At 41.7% G+C, this 17846-nt stretch overlaps 2 protein-coding genes across 6 annotated transcripts in view; one reads left to right on the top strand and one right to left on the bottom strand.

The window, feature by feature from the left end:
* Window positions 1-7619, bottom strand: part of tsc2 (TSC complex subunit 2) — a 106138-nt gene extending 98519 nt beyond the window's left edge. For 4 of the 5 annotated variants that reach the window (XM_084318886.1, XM_084318885.1, XM_084318884.1 and 1 more), the window contains exons 1-5: window positions 7454-7612; window positions 6624-6813; window positions 4668-4754; window positions 2081-2191; window positions 1606-1753 (exon numbers count right to left, since the gene is read on the bottom strand). In XM_084318886.1, coding sequence (XP_084175012.1) covers window positions 1606-1753; window positions 2081-2191; window positions 4668-4754; window positions 6624-6758 — 481 coding nt within the window. In that variant the 5' untranslated portion in view covers window positions 6759-6813; window positions 7454-7612. Of the gene's footprint in view, window positions 1-1605; window positions 1754-2080; window positions 2192-4667; window positions 4755-6623; window positions 6814-7453 lie in introns of all 5 variants that reach the window. The other variant, XM_084318883.1, reaches the window with a different exon arrangement.
* A 108-nt stretch (window positions 7620-7727) lies between these two features.
* On the top strand, window positions 7728-15828 carry LOC311231873 (endonuclease III-like protein 1). Its single transcript, XM_084318502.1, has 6 exons — window positions 7728-8366; window positions 9002-9243; window positions 11127-11297; window positions 12413-12572; window positions 12710-12815; window positions 13060-15828. Exons 1-6 carry the CDS (start codon window positions 8099-8101, stop codon window positions 13373-13375), a joined length of 1263 nt encoding a protein of 420 aa, XP_084174628.1. The 5' UTR covers window positions 7728-8098; the 3' UTR covers window positions 13376-15828.
* The last annotated feature ends 2018 nt before the right edge of the window (window positions 15829-17846 follow it).

Consider the following 17846-nt stretch of genomic DNA (forward strand, 5'->3'; position numbering starts at 1 on the left):
AGATGAAACAAGACTTTCAGTCAGAGTTTAGTCAGTTTTATAAGAAACTCATGTAAGCAGCTTAATCATAATATGGTATTATTTGGAATAAGGTCAATAGACAGATTATTGGGAATGCATGTAATGTTTGTATATTTGTAGTGTTGGGACTTTATTCCTCTTTTACTTTTACTACTTACTTTTTACTGTATGAAGCACATTCTCAGGGGCTCATACAGAATCAAGCATTTCACTGTAATGTACATGTACTTTATATGTGACAAATAAAAGCAAACTTGAACTTGTAAACACAGGGCAAATTCTCTAAACATGACTCCTAAATGGGGAGTCAAAGTGCCCTGCCTGTGAACCACCACTAGGGGCAGAGTGGCTAACTGTGATTGAATGACTGCATGCATGAGTGACGGAGCAAGTTTGTGACTTTTAGTCTATGAGGCGGTTTAAATCAAGTTCTAATCACTTGAGCTATGGCATGTTTATATTGAATGATTAGTTCATACTTGTGGTGTGATTTTGTTGGCAGTACAACAATGGAAGAATTGAGCTTTCTTTAGCCCTTTAGTGTTGATATTAACTTGTCAGATAGCATGACACATTTATCATCAATGGAAACTCTACTAGCATTAAAAATATAAAATAGCAGCCATTTGAAAAGATGCTAACAAAGTTAATCATGTTGTTGGGATGTTTTTTTTAACAGTGTTTCTATGTGGCATGAGTTAAAAACTAGTCCCACCTATGTCCTCCTACAGGTGTGTTATGTCCTTAGAGCTAGTCCCACCTATGTCCTCCTACAGGTGTGTTATGTCCTTAGAGCTAGTCCCACCTATGTCCTCCTACAGGTGTGTTATGTCCTTAGAGCTAGTCCCACCTATGTCCTCCTACAGGTGTGTTTTGTCCTTAGAGCTAGTCCTACCTATGTCCTCCTACAGGTGTGTTATGTCCTTAGACCTAGTCCCACCTATGTCCTCCTACAGGTGTGTTATGTCCTTAGAGCTAGTCCCACTTATGTCCTCCGCTAGGTGTGTTATGTCCTTAGAGCTAGTCCCACTTATGTCCTCCGCTAGGTGTGTTATGTCCTTATAGCCAGTCTGATCCTGATGTCATTAGAGCTAGTGTTACCTATATGCTCCTCTGATGTCCTTAAAGCTAGTCTTACCTATGTCCTCCTCTGATGTCCTTAGAGCTAGTCTCACCTATATGCTCCTCTGATGTCCTTAGATCTAGTCTCACCTATGTCCTCCTCTGATGTCCTTAGAGCTAGTCTCTTACCTATGTCCTCCTCTGATGTCCTTAGAGCTAGTCTTACCTATGTCCTCCTCTGATGTCCTTAGAGCTAGTCTTACCGATGTCCTCCTCTGATGTCCTTAGAGCTAGTCTTACCTATGTCCTCCTCTGATGTTCTTAGAGCTAGTCTCACCTATGTCCTCCTCTGATGTCCTTAGAGCTAGTCTCACCTATGTCCTGCTCTGATGTCCTTAGAGCTAGTCTCACCTATGTCCTCCTCTGATGTCCTTAGAGCTAGTCTTACCTATGTCCTCCTCTGATGTCCTTAGAGCTAGTCTTACCTATGTCCTCCACTGATGTCCTTAGAGCTAGTCTTACCTATGTCCTCCTCCAGATATGTTATGTCCTTGCCGTTCTCCGTCAGGGCCTTGAACACCTCCAGTCTGTCGGACAGATCCTCATTGCACGGCTGGTAATCTCTGATCACATTGAAGAAATAGGCTCTCAGGGGACCCAGTCGCTCACCCTGCAAGTACAAATTCAAAGAAATGGGAATAAAATGTGAACAAATTACATGACAGACAGGGCTACTACAATAATTTAATAACCAGGTGATTGTTCTCCTTGCTCCAACGTGATTGCAATGTAGCAGTGAGGCGAGCAACATGGATCTCATTGCAAAGCATCATAAGACATCTGTGACATGTACAGTAGCACAATTTGGATTTAAGCCGAATGAGAATGAGTACCGGTAATTGGAATTATTTGTCAGACAATAATTGTCATTACAAAGATTAATGATCGCAGTAGCCCTAGTAACAGCTTTATTTTACATGTGGGTGTGTGTCTTTACCTGTCCCTGTATGATGGCTCTAAGCAGCAGTAGAACCGCATGTCTGGCTTCAGGTGGCTGTTCTGGAGTCAGCATGTCCTCTACAGCCTTCCACACAGCCTCCACTGCGTTCTGCAATACACACACACACACACACAGGTTAACAAACTCATACATCAGCCTTCAATCTGCACGTCACTGTTGTTGTACAACATTCAGTAGTTTACTAAGCAACATTCAGTAGTTTACTAAGCAACATTCAGTAGTTTACTAAGCAACATTCAATAGTTTACCAAGTAACATTCAGTAGTTTACCAAGTAACATTCAGTAGTTTACTAAGCAACATTCAGTAGTTTACTAAGCAACATTCAGTAGTTTACTAAGCAACATTTAGTAGTTTACTAAGCAACATTCAGTAGTTTACTAAGTACCATTCAGTAGTTTACTAAGCAACATTCAGTAGTTTACTAAGCACCATTCAGTAGTTTACTAAGCAACATTCAGTAGTTTACTAAGTAACATTCAGTAGTTTACTAAGTAACATTCAGTAGTTTACTAAGTAACATTCAGTAGTTTACTAAGCAACATTCAGTAGTTTACTAAGTAACATTCAGTAGTTTACTAAGCAACATTCAGTAGTTTACTAAGTAACATTCAGTAGTTTACTAAGCAACATTCAGTAGTTTACTAAGTAACATTCAGTAGTTTACTAAGCAACATTCAGTAGTTTACTAAGTAACATTCAGTAGTTTACTAAACAACATTCAGCAGTTTACTAAACAACATTCAGTAGTTTATTAACACTTTGAATGCCAGCCACACTTTGTCGTTAGTTCATGTCGACCTTTGAGTGCCCGCCAACGCTATATAGCGTTTGTTTGTCTTTTTTTTTTTATTGCCGATTTGAATTCATATTTCATCAATCGAGCCTCACGCTAGTGTTGCAGACTCTCTCTGAGCTCAATTGGGAAGATACCGCCCCCTATTGTCTCTCCCTGTGGTACTGCACCCCATTACTTTAGACTGGCGAAGGGGGGGGGGCAGTTTCCTCATTTTACTTTTCCATCAAGGCCAACTGAAGAATCCATTGTGCTCGCCGAACCGGAAAACGTGTGGATTATGTATTTACAGTACCCAACACTGTAATCAATAAGCGTGATCGATATTTGGAATGGCGATCAGGAATTGGAATAATCTTTTTGAATAACATCTGATCTAAGGTAAGGAATCTATTTTACCAGTCTTGGGATAATCAGAGCTGTTTTCACCTATATCTCAGCGTTTGCCCTGTGTGTGTGTGTGGCTGTGTGGCTGTGCGAGCGATCAGGAAATGAGATAATCGATATTTCAGCCCGCTTCTATAGCGTGCATAAGTACACATATACTATCTATAATCTAGCGTTTATTTGAAAACTATTCATAAATAGGCCGAAAAATGACAATGTTTTGTGTATTCCAGAATATTCCAGTAAATGCCTTTTATCACGGAATTATTATATTTTCCTTGAAAACGAGGGCTTTTCAAAATGCTATAAAACGGAAATGAAGCGTTTAAAAACAATCCGTTTCGACAATGTTGACTGCAAACAAGTAGGCCTAATTGATAAACGACGGGCAGATTAGACACATAGCCATAATTTAAAACAGAGATTATGCGTTCACAGCGCTATCATTGAAGTGGGTGCCGGCATTCAACCATGTTTTACCATGTTAATGGCCGGTAATCAAAGTGTTAAGTACCATTCAGTAGCAAGTTTATTAAGTACCACCAGTACCACCCTGTGAACGAGAACAGATCACTCCTGCAGGCAGCGAGTCACATGGTCACCATTTGCTACATAAAGCAACCAGGGATTTATGGATTCAGTTACCGTTTGATTAAAAGTAAATATGCTTTTCTTATAAAACAGCATCTACTGTTTACCAAGAATAGTGCAATGATCGATGGAGTCTGAGGCACTCCTGTGGAGAACAACAGCTTATTGAGAAAGAGACCTTGAAGGGAAATGGCAGAACAGTATGTCTCTTGGCATGCACAACTACTTGTCACAGACAATTACGCTGCGTCCCACTGCTGTACCTAATAAAACTAGCCACAGCGTTCGCCACCAGTGTGGAGACGCTAGGATTCGCGTGTTCGAATCCAGCTCTCCACATTGTTTTTCAGTTTGGCTGGTCGTCCGCAGTAATACACATTGGCCGTATTACGGGGAGGGAAAACTGAAGGGTGGGGATCGAACGTTGTGAACAAGCGACTCCTACAAGTCGGTTGGTGCGCCTGCGCAGTAGAATCAGGAAGTGTCGGGGGCAGCGTGAGCCTCCCACGCGTTACTCCTCGACACTGAGAGATCGAGCTGCGCAGGTGAAAAGATGCGACTGCTGTTACCTCAAGTACCGGAGGGGACTTGTGCTATGTATGACTTAGTCCACATTGCAGCCGGCTTGTGGGAGGCAAGAAACAGCGTTCGTGACAGGGGAGGGTTGAATTGGATGATACGAAATTGGGATGGGAGAAAATATGGAAAAATGGGAGAAAAAGTGGATAAAAAAAAAAAATAAAACTAGCCACAGCGTGTATAGCATATCGTCTCTCTCAATCACGCTCACCTCCTCAAACTTCTTAGCCTTGGCGAGGTCACACACATGGTTGATCACCCGGATACGGTTACTAAGACCACAGTCTGGGTGGAGCTCCTGGGACAAAGGGGGTGGAAGTTAGTTAAGGAATTAAACCATGTCTCCCTCATTCCCAAGGTACAAAAGAATATAAACATTTTAAGTGCATGGTTTATTTAAGCATTACATCACACGCAGGAGTGGTTTGTGACCAATAAACCATGCCTAGGGGTGGTTGTTAGGCCCGAGGCGCAGCCGAGGGTCGTTAGACCCCCCTAGGCATGGTTTATTGGTCACAAATCACGACTGCACGTGGTGTAAAGCTTTTATACAACTGCCAGATTCATCCAACCTTATTTCTATACAATAAACACACATTAATCGAAGATTTATTGAAAAAACCATCCGCCAGAAAAAGTAGTTCCCACAACTCCATGTGGAAGCAGCTTGAAGTGCATCCAACCAAACTAACACATCCAACTGTGTATTATTGGAATGATTGAGAGAAGTTGCCTCATGTGGAAGCAGCTTGAAGTGCATCCAACCAACTAACACATCCAACTGTGTATTATTGGAATGATTGATTGAAAATTTATTAAAACGTTTTCTTTGCCCTATAGGAAAAAAACGTTTTCTTCGCCCTATTTTTTTATTTATTTCTTTTAGCCTAAACTTAACCAGTTGGAAACCAGGGGTACAGTAATAAAATTAGCAATCAACCAATCAATCAATTCAATAGACCATGCTCACTTAAAACAGCGCTGCTTCTCTCTCAGTCTGACTCTCCGCTGTTGCAGACAGGAGTGTGTGTGTGTGTGTGTGCGTGTGTGTGTGTGTGTGTGTGTGTGTGTGTGTGTGTGTGTCACAGTGTGTGTGTGCGTGTGTGTGTGTATGTGTGTGTGTGTGTGTGTGTGTGTGTGTGTGTGTGTGTGTATGTGTGTGTTTGTGGGTACGCCATCGTCGGACAGTGTGAGAGAGAACGCTGCAGTCGGAAAGTAGGAAGGAAGAAATTTAAATCAATCAATTAATCTATCAATCAATCCGCGATTTTTCTTTTGTTCTAGATTGAGTCAAGACCCATCAATTACATCATCCAACATTGTTTAAAATACTAACACGTTCCCCTTGACAGAATCGCTTTATATTTAGTCGTTATGACGCTATCAACATATCCATTTGTTAAAGATTATTGTCCGCCATCTTGTTTTTTCCGACGGAGTGATCCGGCGGAGTGATGTGATTCGGTGGTGGGCGGGTCCTGGGACCAGGAGCGTGGATTATGAAGGATACATACGTGTAAATGGACTGTTTCAGCCAATCAGAATAGAGAAATTTGCATGCCGTTGTATAATGTGTACATAAATATATGCAGGCCGGTCAACCAAAGTGTTTTTTTCTGACTAAATAAATGGTGGACTTCAGTATATGTTTGTGTATCTACCTTGCATAATGCATTTGCAAAATGCAGAGTTTCAGTTAAGGTTTGGGGATAATTATATTATTATTTATTGTATCATGCTGTGAAACTATGCTATTGTGTATTGTGATATTGTTGTGCACAATTCTGTCATATGAACTAATGATAACCACATGTGAACTGTGAACTGCATACTTCAACAAACATTGTGATGTATATATAATTATATATAGATATCAGGAAAGGAATCCTGATGATTATTATGAATGTCTGCCCTAGTTACTTTCAATACCTTTTCCCAGCAATGTACTTCTTAGTGTGTTCCAGTAACCTTATGTTTGTTCCAAAAATGTTTGCCCCCGACTATCCCCAAGTAAAACACACCGACTGACTATGTTACCCGATAGGTCTGTACAAAAAAAAGTGATGGAATTCTGCAACATACTGCTACTGGTATAGAGCATATAGGTAGAGCAAGAGGAAACCTTGTTGTGCGAGAATGCCAATATTCTCTCCTCAACCAAACCCACTTTGAGAATGTCTTGGGTGATGATGAACTCGGAGGGCTTGCTCTCGTTCTGCTTGCTCGGGGGCCGTGGGGTCCCCAGACCAAAGATCCCCTTCACCTTGTCCTTCAGACTCTCCTTACTGGGCTGCTTGTTCATGGCCCGGCCTGGGATAGTGCTGGACTACACAGGCTGGGCTGGGTGTGGTGGTGGTCTGTAGGAGAGAGAATACAATGCTGATAAGTCACAAGAGTTTGGAATCCAATTAAGAAGACTAACCTAATGTTACACTTCAGAGATGATTAGCTAAACGGACAACTTGGTGTGGTTGGATAATAACAGCAAGAGACATGCGTCTTCGATAGAAAACGTTTGGCTTGACAGACATGCCCAAACAAATCCGACAGCTGTCACGTGCTTTGCTACAGTATCCTGCAGATTTCTCAGCAACGTCAGCGACTTGCAATCAAATTACCACTAACGTTATTAATTAAACGTTATGTAAACGTGCAAATAGCGGACAGTCCCACACTTTGTCGACCCGGCACTAATGTGTCGCAAGAATAATTGGTTGTCATGCGGACTTGAGGAGGGAGAGGGGGGGCGGGTGACAGACAAGACAGCGAGCATTCTGTTGTCCGATCAACAACAACGGGGCCCGTGCGCGTGCGTGCGTGCGAGGTTGCGGAGCAGGCAAACACACATCTGTTAACAGCGGACCATTTAATAAAGGATCGAATGGATGATATAATGCAATACAACGAACTGTAATGATAGATATACTTTTACTGGCTGATAAGGACTTGTGTTCTTCTAGCAATGTAGCTTATTAAAACCCAACGCCCCCCGCTCACCTTATCGAAGCTGATATGTTTATTGTTTGTACCATCCAATTGCAACCAACGCTCCTCGTACGCAACGTATATAAATATCTAAGGCTATGCATTTATTTATTATAATGTTTTCTAGTTAACGTTGTTACCACTGAAGCTTCTCTGAAGCTCGAGCCCCACTCCTCCTCAACCGGATGTGACGACAGAGAGGTACTTCCTACAAAAAAACACGCCTTCCGCAGTGGCTGCTGGGATATGTAGGTTTAAAGTATGGACTCATGATGCAAAACTGTAACACACGTTTGTTTGTCAGGCGTATTTTCGTCATTTTTCACCCAACGGAAACGTTACATCTCAAAACGAAGGCCAACTAATCGATAACTGTATTTCTGTTGATAGCAGTTAGTTACTTCGTGACCAAAATACCGTAGTTTTTTGGACTGAGACTACAGATAATGCATATCAGCTAAAAACGTTAGCTTGCTCGTAAACATGGCAAGAGTCTCCTGCGTGTGGCGCCAGTGCGGTCACTTCTCTGATGATATCCCTGCTGCTTCATCGGTTCTTCTTGTGGTGCTTTCCGGGATTATGAAAATTGGATCGTCCCAAATCTGTGAATTATCCTCGTGACGAGCTGAAAGTTTAACTAATTTAATTTCCCCCTGAATGCTTACCATTAGCTGCACGAAAATCTGGAATGCATTTCAGTTGACTTTTACAATGACTTCTCCTTATTTCATCCAGAGCAATACCGTCGTGACTCGGAATGGTAATCAAACTTTACACTGCAGCACAGGTTTAGTAGCTGCTCTCAAATCCAAAATCCCAAGGAAACCGAGGGATTTGGAGGCATGCTCATCCATCGCTGTGAAAGTGGAAGAAGCAGAGGCAAACATCTCTGCCCCAAGATCCTCCACAGTGTCCTTATTAACAGGTAGTTAGTGGTTAACACCTAGCTAGGTAACGCTTTTTAAATCAGTAGTTGAAATACTGTAATGTTCTCTTGTAAATCAGTCACAATCAATCAGCCAATGGATGTTTTGTTGGCTAACCTACAGTGGTTCTCAAACTACTGGTCGTCTGTTCAATCCCCATCACTGACAGGAGGGTGTATTTCAGCTGTGAAAGTGGTGACTGAAGGATGGTGTTATATCTACGTGCGTCGGTGCCCACCATCTCTGTATAAGTGTCCTTGAGCAAGGCACTGAACCCGAAAACTGCTCCAGGGACGCTGCACTGCTGGTGACCCTGCGCTTTGACCTCTGATGAAATGCATGTGCGTGGGTGGGGGACTGTGTGTGTAACTAGGAGGGATAGACATAGACTCATTTCAATTGCCTTGTGTACTTTGATAATAAAGTAATCCTCTTCTTAAGTGCCCAGGCACTGAACCCCATGCTTCCCTTAGAGCACTACGAGCCCTTGTTTTCCTGAGTTTCCAGAGGATATCCCTATGTGCAGGGAATGCTGTGTGTGTCTAGGAGGGGTATTGCAACAAGATGGTCAATGTAGCCTTATTCCCAAGATGCACTCTAACTGTCTTTGTCCCTGATATTTGTCCCCGTACAGATGACGGCTCTGTGCTCCATCCTCAGGCTGCCGTGTCCACAGCTTCCACCAGTCGCAGGAGGAAGCAGGTGAAGGTGGAGTACGACAAAGAGGCAGAAGTGGGGCTTGTAAAGACAGAGCGTTGGGAGCCTCCTGATTGGAGGAGACAGCTGGGGTACGTCCGCGAGATGAGGAGCAGCCGAGATGCTCCTGTCGACTACATGGGAGCAGGAAAATGCTACGACAGGCAGGCGCCTCCAGAGGTGGGTGGGGGCCCTCACTGGTTGTAGAAGTACACATTTCATACTTAAGTAAAAGTAGAAATACCTAGATAAAGAGTACTAAAGTGAAAGTAGAGAAGTACAGTATTTGCTATTGAATGTATGTGTATTCCAGTGCTTTGGAGCATTCCGTCCTCTAAAGCAGTGGTTCCCAAACTGTGGTGCGCGAGTGCCCTCTACTCTAGGTGGTGCGTGACATGAAAAGGCTAATGGTGGTAAAAAATAAATAAATTAAAAAAATTTACAATAAAATTTCATAAAAATCTTAGTCAAACTTTTAGTATTATGGATATTAAACATGCTGGCAGAGTACATGCATCCATGTTGTCATGAACATTTTAATTAAATAAAGAAATTCCCTATCCATGTGGGAAGAGATACAATAAAAAATTTAATCTGTGCACGGGTCTAGCAACAATTTTTTCTAACAGAAAACCATTGGGGGGTGCGTCAGCTAGGTCGGGAGGTGACAGGGGGTGCACGGCCAAAAAAGTTTGGGAACCGCTGCTCTAAAGGTTATAAAGTGGTACAGTATGTGGTCAAGTTATGCTGCTCTGATTAAAGGTTATGTTAAAGTGGTATGTGGTCCAGTTGTGCTGCTCTGATTATGTCCACTTGAAGTTGTCAGGCTTCAAATGTGAAAGTATCTTCATACATTTTTGCCATGTTTTCTATGCAAAAGTATCTAGTAGCTGATGGGTTCAGATACATTTAGTAAAGTAAAAAGTACAATATTTCCTTTGATATGTAGTGGAGTCAAGTTAGACCGCGCTCACAAGTTCTCACACTGGGTGCTGTAATCCCATAAAGTTCAGTATAACAAAAAGCAGGGTAGCCACTAGCCGGACCAGCACTCACAGGTTCAATGTTTTTTAATGGCAGCCTGAATAAAAAGCAGACATGTTTCGGACAATGTCCTTCTTCAGTGATATCCCGAAACATGTCTGCTTTTTATTCAGGCTGCCATTAAAAAACATTGAACCTGTGAGTGCTGGTCCGGCTACCCTGCTTTTTGTTATATGTAGTGGAGTAAAAGTATAAAGTTCCCTAAAATAAAAATATTCTTGTAAAGTACAAGTAGCTCGAAATTGTACTTAAGTACAGTACTTGAGTAAAAATACTTTCCACCACTGCTGACTAAACCAGCCCTGTTCTGTGGTACAGTGGGTGGGAGCCCTCACTGACTAAACCAGCCCTGTCCTGTGGTACAGTGGGTGGGAGCCCTCACTGACTAAACCAGCCCTGTCCTGTGGTACAGTGGGTGGGAGCCCTCACTGACTAAACCGGCCCTGTCCTGCCCTGGTGGTCAGACTTGATGATGCCAATTGTAGTGTGGGATATCTAGGCAACTAGTCAAAACTAGGGTATTGATGTATTATTCCCTGTATTTTTGGTACATAGACACATGTTAGATCCCTCTAATGGGGAAACATGATTTATGTCGCAAACATTTTTGTCCAATGAACTCTCCCAAAAATGGTCAAAGTCTATACTCATCTCAAGTGTCATAGTAACTTTTTCAGTGCTGGGTTGATACTGTTCAGTCAAAGTAATTAATTGGAGGGGCAGCTGGGTAGTGTAGAGGTCTAAGCACTCGCCTACCACCACAGAGACCTGGGTTCAATTCCTGGCAGCAGTACCTTCGACTTGGTCAGTCATCCGCGGGTGGGAAGCCGGTGAGTCCTGGTTGTTGCAACAGCGACTCCTAGTGGTCGGTCGGGGAGTGGATCTGGGGGATACCAGGCCTGTAGACTTGAATAATAACACCTGAAATCGGACAGACTGAGACCACTTTCAGACTGAATGATGAAGTGAAACTGAATTGAATCCAGTCTAAATAACGGGCAACCCCCCCCCCCCCCCAGGTGAAACGTTTCCAGGTGCTGGTGTCTCTGATGCTGTCCAGTCAGACCAAGGACCAGGTGACTGCAGCTGCGATGCAGAGGCTCAGAGCCCATGGCTGCACAGTGGAAAACATAGTCAACACCGATGACCAAACACTGGGCAAACTCATCTACCCTGTCGGCTTCTGGAGGGTAACGGAGCAGGCTCTCAGTAGAAATATCTATCCATCTATCTGTCTGTCTATGTCGTATCTATTATCTCTCTATTTGTTCTCTCTCTCACCACACATACACCATGCATAATAAAGCTGAAACGTTAAATAAAATAGACTCCTCTCTTAACACATTCTGCGCCAGACCTGAGATTTCTCTGGTTATCTCGCCAGCGGTTGAGTGCCAAAACCAGAGATTTCTCTGGTTTTCATAGTTTTTTTCTTTTATTTGATTTTTTAATTCTATGCAGTGTCACGGACCTCGGTGTTACCATAGGAAATCATTGAGATCCCTAGAGTGCAATACCGGCCGCATCCTGCTAGGTGGCAGTATCGCCCACCCTTTGAAACCTTATTTCACACTGTGTCACATCTAATTTCATCCGGGCGTTGAATTTAGACCAAGCCAAGTAAATCGCTTCATCCGATCACTTCGAAGCGCGTTCAGCACACTTGAGGCATACCTTGTGCCAATTCATGTCAGGGACCCGATCGACATCAATACTGGAAATCGCGATCAGACAATTGGAATATTCTTTTTGGAATAACCCCGATCAAAGGTAAGGACTATCTGACATCAATTCCACCTTGATCCTACAATGATTTCATATCGATCCAGCTGATCAACGTATGTAGTATTCAAAACAAATGGCGTTACTGGCGATCAAAGCATCAAAAAAATAGTAGCATGTCCAGGCGAGCAACGTGAACGCTTTTAGCAAAATTCACATATCGCTCCATAACACAGTTACCAGGAATTTGCCAGGATCACTCTGAAACTATACAATATTCACCACGGTATAACACGCAAACGTATTCATGAAAATTTTTATTCTTTTTCACATGTTGAACGAGGGATAGTTAATGTCAAATGAGCCATAGTATTGTCTCCATAGCTATAATATAGAATATAGATATAGCCCTCCAAACACTGCGACGCACAGTGAAAATCCCTATCCTTTACAGCGGTGGCACAATGAGTACAAGGATGGCTAAAATGGCTGGCGCTGAAAATGTTAATGCCATTTATCTCCTACCTTCTCTTTCACTGCCCCTCCTCCCTCCCTACCCATGTCCCCTCCCTCTGGTCCCTAGACCAAGGTCAAGTACGTGAAGCAGACGTCAGCCATGCTGCAGAGGGAGTTTGGAGGAGACATCCCAGATGGTGTGCAGGGACTGGTACGCCTGCCAGGGGTGGGACCCAAGATGGCTCACCTGGCTATGGACATTGCCTGGGACCAGGTTTCTGGCATAGGTAGACACACACACACAGTACAGAAATAAACATCGTCAGTCGTATGTAAAAACATGTACACTACAGTATATCCTGGGATCACAAGCAGTGCAATTTAATTACGAGTAACGTTTTACTTATTTTTACATTTTGTGTAGGTGTGGATACACATGTGCATCGTATCTCCAATAGGCTGGGCTGGCTCAGGAAGACGACCAAGAACCCTGAGGAAACACGCAAGGCCCTAGAGGACTGGTTACCTAGGTAACCACATCACTGTGTGTGTGTGTATTTGTTTACAAAGAAATGTTGGTAACATTGTAACAAAGCAAACCATTCTACCATGCTAACTATTCAAGTCAACTCGAGCAACATATGTGTTTACAAATAGAGGTTGATAATTAATATATAACAATACTATCCATTCTGACTGTGCTAACTATTCAAGTCAACATAAGCTTAAGCCTTTTTGTTTAACATCAGTCTTTTACCAATCTATTCTATTCAGAGAGCTGTGGAGTGAGATCAACTGGCTGCTTGTGGGCTTCGGTCAACAGGTGTGTCAACCGGTCAGCCCACTCTGTTCCATGTGTCTGAATCAGCACAGCTGCCCGTCTGCCCACAAAACCTCCCCAGCCAAGAAGCCCAAAACGGGGTCACCGGGCTCCCCACACTCCCCTAACGCATCCATTACCTCCAAGGTGAAGCTGGAGACTGGTCATGAATCCTCTGTGAAAAGGCAGAGGAGGAAGGTGGAGACACTGGCCACACCCACTTCCCCCAGCATCAAAACAAGGAAATCAAAAAGCAGGGTTTTTCGCTGATATGGGAGGACTTGTCCCAACATCGAGTGAGCCAAATTGATTAGGGGGGGAGTGGCTGTTCAGTCCTCCAATGCTCCTTAAAAATGTAGGTAATCAAAGCGCTGGCTTAGTTAAAAGTGAGGGATTGTGCTATGATGTAACAGCATTGTGACAGTAAGACAACCCTACTGCCTTGTTGACTATCCCTTTCTGGTATGTCACTAAACCTTCAAGACGGAAGTCTTTCTCTGGTCTGCATCCCCAATTGTGTGTATTGAGCTGTACTGCAGATTTTGACAAAAATTAACAATATGATGCCGCAAGTTCTGTTATATTTCAATTGCCTTACTTATTTACATAAGTATTATAGGCCTACAGCAGTATTGTACAGCCAGTAACTATACTTTTGCTCACACAATATCTTGAATGAATGAGTTTATTTATTTCGAACATAAATTGAAAATAAATAATAATAAAAAACAAGTAATAAACAGATTAAAAAAAAACAAGCAGTTCATGTATAATATTGTAAAATAGCTTAGACCTACTTGCATATAATAGTCATGTATAATAATTCCTTAATTACCATCATACGTACCCACCACATCACATAGAGTGTAGTATATAGCAAATGGTAGTTCAGATATGGTATACTAGTGAGCAATATAGAATGTACAGTGATTTATCCCCGCAGATGAATGTAACCTTCTCAGTCTTGGCAAATAACACCTCCATGCAGTCTTTGAACGCTTCAATGCTGGAATCTGGAGCTCTGTATACACAACTGACAATCACGTTTCTCAGATCTCTACTGAGATACAATCCATCAAGTTGTCAATGGTAGTTGACATGCATTCTACAACCTTATATTTGAGGCTATTTATATATAGGGCTACACCCCCACCTCTTTTCCCAATCCTGTTAATATAATTGAGTTCATATCCATTCAACTCAATGTCAACTATTTTCTCAGAGCTAAACCAAGTTTCGGATATTGCTATGATATTGAAAGGTTTATGGAATTGCTCCAAATATTCTTTAATGTTTTGATGGTTAGCATATAAGCTTCTGCTGTTGAAGTTTTAAACAATATAAAACTCAAAAGTATTATTATAATTCTTCTTATAATATTGAAACATAGCAGCAAATAACTCAGTAGTGCAATAATGACGGCATCCTCATGTTATTTAGACTTCATATCAATAGGGTTTAGCTTTGTCAACAACACAGGGAAGTTCTACAAACAGGCCATGAGTATGAGTAAAATATATACTTTATAGATTTCTCTTTTCTTTTTTGCTCACATAATATCGAGCTCTGCCCCTCTGTGTTCACATAACTTTCCCAAAACTGACTTGTAATCTAAGTTGCCTAAACCAGTTTGTCAAATTTAAAAGCTCAGAGGACAGAACAGGTTTATTTGTTTATATTTTATTCATAAGGAGATAGTTAAAGATAGAAAAGGATGGATGGAGCAGGCGGTCGGGTGGCGTAGCGGAGATTATAGGCCCTGTGTAGTAAATCAGCCATTGGGTGGGTGGCGCTAAGATGGTGGAGGTCTCGTGACCCAAATCAGCCATTGGGAGAGCGCAGGGCCTGACAGCGCGGGGCCTGAGAGTGCTGCTCTGACTCTGACTGTCTGCAGATGGATGCTTCTCGTCGAATTGGGACTGACCAGTCATGCTATGCCAGGCTCTGCCAGAGTTGGGATGGCAGTAGATGCACATTATTCAAGGAGATGTATTTACTCACACATGTATATCATTATCAACACTTGCATACTTACTACCTCTTTTTTTTAATATATATATATATCTTTATTTTGGTTCATTTTTTCAGTTTATCCACATACATTACAATAAAAAGACAACCACCACCATAACATGACATACAAGACATTACAATGGTATATGGGAGGGAGCTGCTTTCATTCTTGGTTAGTCCGGTCCATTTTAGTTTAACTGTGGTGTTCTTTATTCGTCTGTCAGCCTATATAGAGTCCACTTCAGCCAGCGTCGGTCGTGAGACTTTGCTTTCGTTCTCAGAGAGTAAGTCATTTCCTCCATGGAGTGTATTTCCTTCCATGCCTCCTTGCCTCTGGAGGTCTCTTTGAGCCAGTTCCTTGTAATGGCCTTTTTTCCCACAAGTGTCATGATCTTGAACAGGTAAAAGTCTTCTTTGTGAATGATCTACTACCTCATTTTAGCTGTCATAAATGAAGCTTTCAGACATAGAACCATATAAGTCTGTTTTGAAATGTTTCAAACAACCAGCATAATTGCAAATGTACAGTCAATTAAATATGGAGAATGAATGTCATGCATCAGCTGAAAGTACACAAGCTTCACTGTCTTAACGAATACTTAACTATAGTGTTAAGATAATGGGATTTAAAAACCTTACACATTTGTAAAACATACTGTTTTTTCACCTGAAGGATTAAAATTGAATGGAGAATATGGATTAGTTGGTAGTTAGTGTTGTGGTTAGTTTTATCACTGGTCATTATTTTACATTAATGGATTGTTTTATATGTTGCTATTTTGTCTTTACAAAATAAAACCATCAGTGAGAAGGATACGTTTGTAGTACCCATCCAATTCATGGTTGTCCTTGATTCCAGTTGGCTATTATAGCTCTGTTCTATAATAGTTTTCTATTTCAACAGCAATATTCATTGCCTTGCCTAGTACAGCTGGATGCAGCATCAAATCTTTTGAAAGAAATAAAAATAAAAAGGCAGAAACCGAGAAGTAAAAATGAAACCTGTGATGTCGTCGGGTATAAAGTGAAGCAGCTCCAAGTTGACTACAGACATCAGTCAGTCAGGTACCTTCTCTCCTGTAGGCTGGCGCTGGCAGGTCCAGCAAATAAGACAATATCCAGGGATAGTTTATCAGTTAGAACAGACCTGGGCATTGTGGGATGATTCTGACTGGCCCGCGAAAGATTACATGATAATAAAAAAAAAAAAAATTGTTTTTATTTTTTTACTTTTTTCTTTTCATGTCAACGTTCACACGCACAATATACGCTTACCTAGGATTTGACTTGATTCAACAACAAAGCAGTCGGGGCAAGCCGAAAACGGTCGAAAGTGTGGTTATTTGAAGTTTTGATTTCTTTTTTCACAACTGAGGTAGGTAGATTACATTTTTAGAGACTAAAGTACAGAAAAAAGGTACCGTTGGGTACCGGTATCGATTCACAGGTACCGGTACCGTATCGGTTCAAATGTGAACGGTACCCATCCCTACTGAACACACAACTGCAGGGCAAGGGCATTTTTGCTCATGAAATGCATAGCCATGTGAAAGCCTTCATGACAAAGTTGCAATTAATTTCAAGGCAACTAGGCAGCAACAATCTCAAACACATGAAAACCCTGAAAGAAGTCAAACCATCAGCTGATCACCGGCACAGGTACTCATCCATGTTGGGAGCACTGCATGATGAATTTTCAAGGCGTTTTCAAGATTTCAAAAAGGTTGAGGATGAAATGCAGCTGGTTTCCTCTCCCTTTACCTGCAGTGTTGATAGTGCACCCACTGATGTTCAGCTTGAACTCATTGACCTGCAGTCTGATTCACTACTGAAAGAGCACTTTAAGTCAGCATCACTGCTAGAGTTCTACTCTGCTCTCAAGGAGGAGAACTTTCCAAACATGAGGAGACATGCTCAGAAGATGTTGGTTCTCTTTGGATCCACCTATATGTGAACAGACATTCTCAGTCATGACGTTTACCAAGTCCAGGTACAGATCCTCTCTCACTGATGAACATCTGGCAGCTGTGCTTCGCATCTCCACCTCAGACATGCAACCTGACTTTGATGGACTTGTTAAAGCTCAACAGAGACTGGATTTATCACACTGAATGAAAAAAAATAAAGCTGAAGAACACTAAAATGTGGAAATATAACAAGTGAAATGGGACACTTGATATTTTCTTTTCTTTTTTTTGCACAGTTCTGAAAACATTCAATGTTTAATATAGGCATGTAAAGTAAAAAAGGCTACTGGGACACTTTTCTTTACACAGTTCAGTGACATGTCTTGTTTATTTTGGCTATAAGATGATGTGATGTCTTTAGAAAGCTAAGAAAATCCTTGTTTCAATAGTATATGAAACTCAAAATAATAACTTTGTATAGCACTTTTTCATACATGCCCTTTGTTATTAATGTTTCACATTTTGTTTATCATTTTGGAAATAAATTCTATTTGAATAAATGATATTTTTGAAAGCTAACCTCACCTTTTAATTGCCAAATAATAACATACACTCTTACCAGGGGTCAAAACAATGCCATTTACTGCTTTTTATATAGAAATAAAATGTATATTATGCATAATTGAGTTTGGAATTTTGGCCCGGCCCTCCAACATATTTTCAGTTGCTCATTCGGCCCCCCAGGGAAAATAATTGCCCACCCCTGAGTTAGAAGGTTAATCTCTTAAACAAAATCCCTTCAATTATTGAATCCTGCCTCA

Source organism: Notolepis coatsorum (genome assembly GCF_963971535.1).
Source record: "Notolepis coatsorum genome assembly, chromosome: 7".
In the NCBI taxonomy this organism is placed as follows: Eukaryota; Metazoa; Chordata; class Actinopteri; order Aulopiformes; family Paralepididae; genus Notolepis; species Notolepis coatsorum.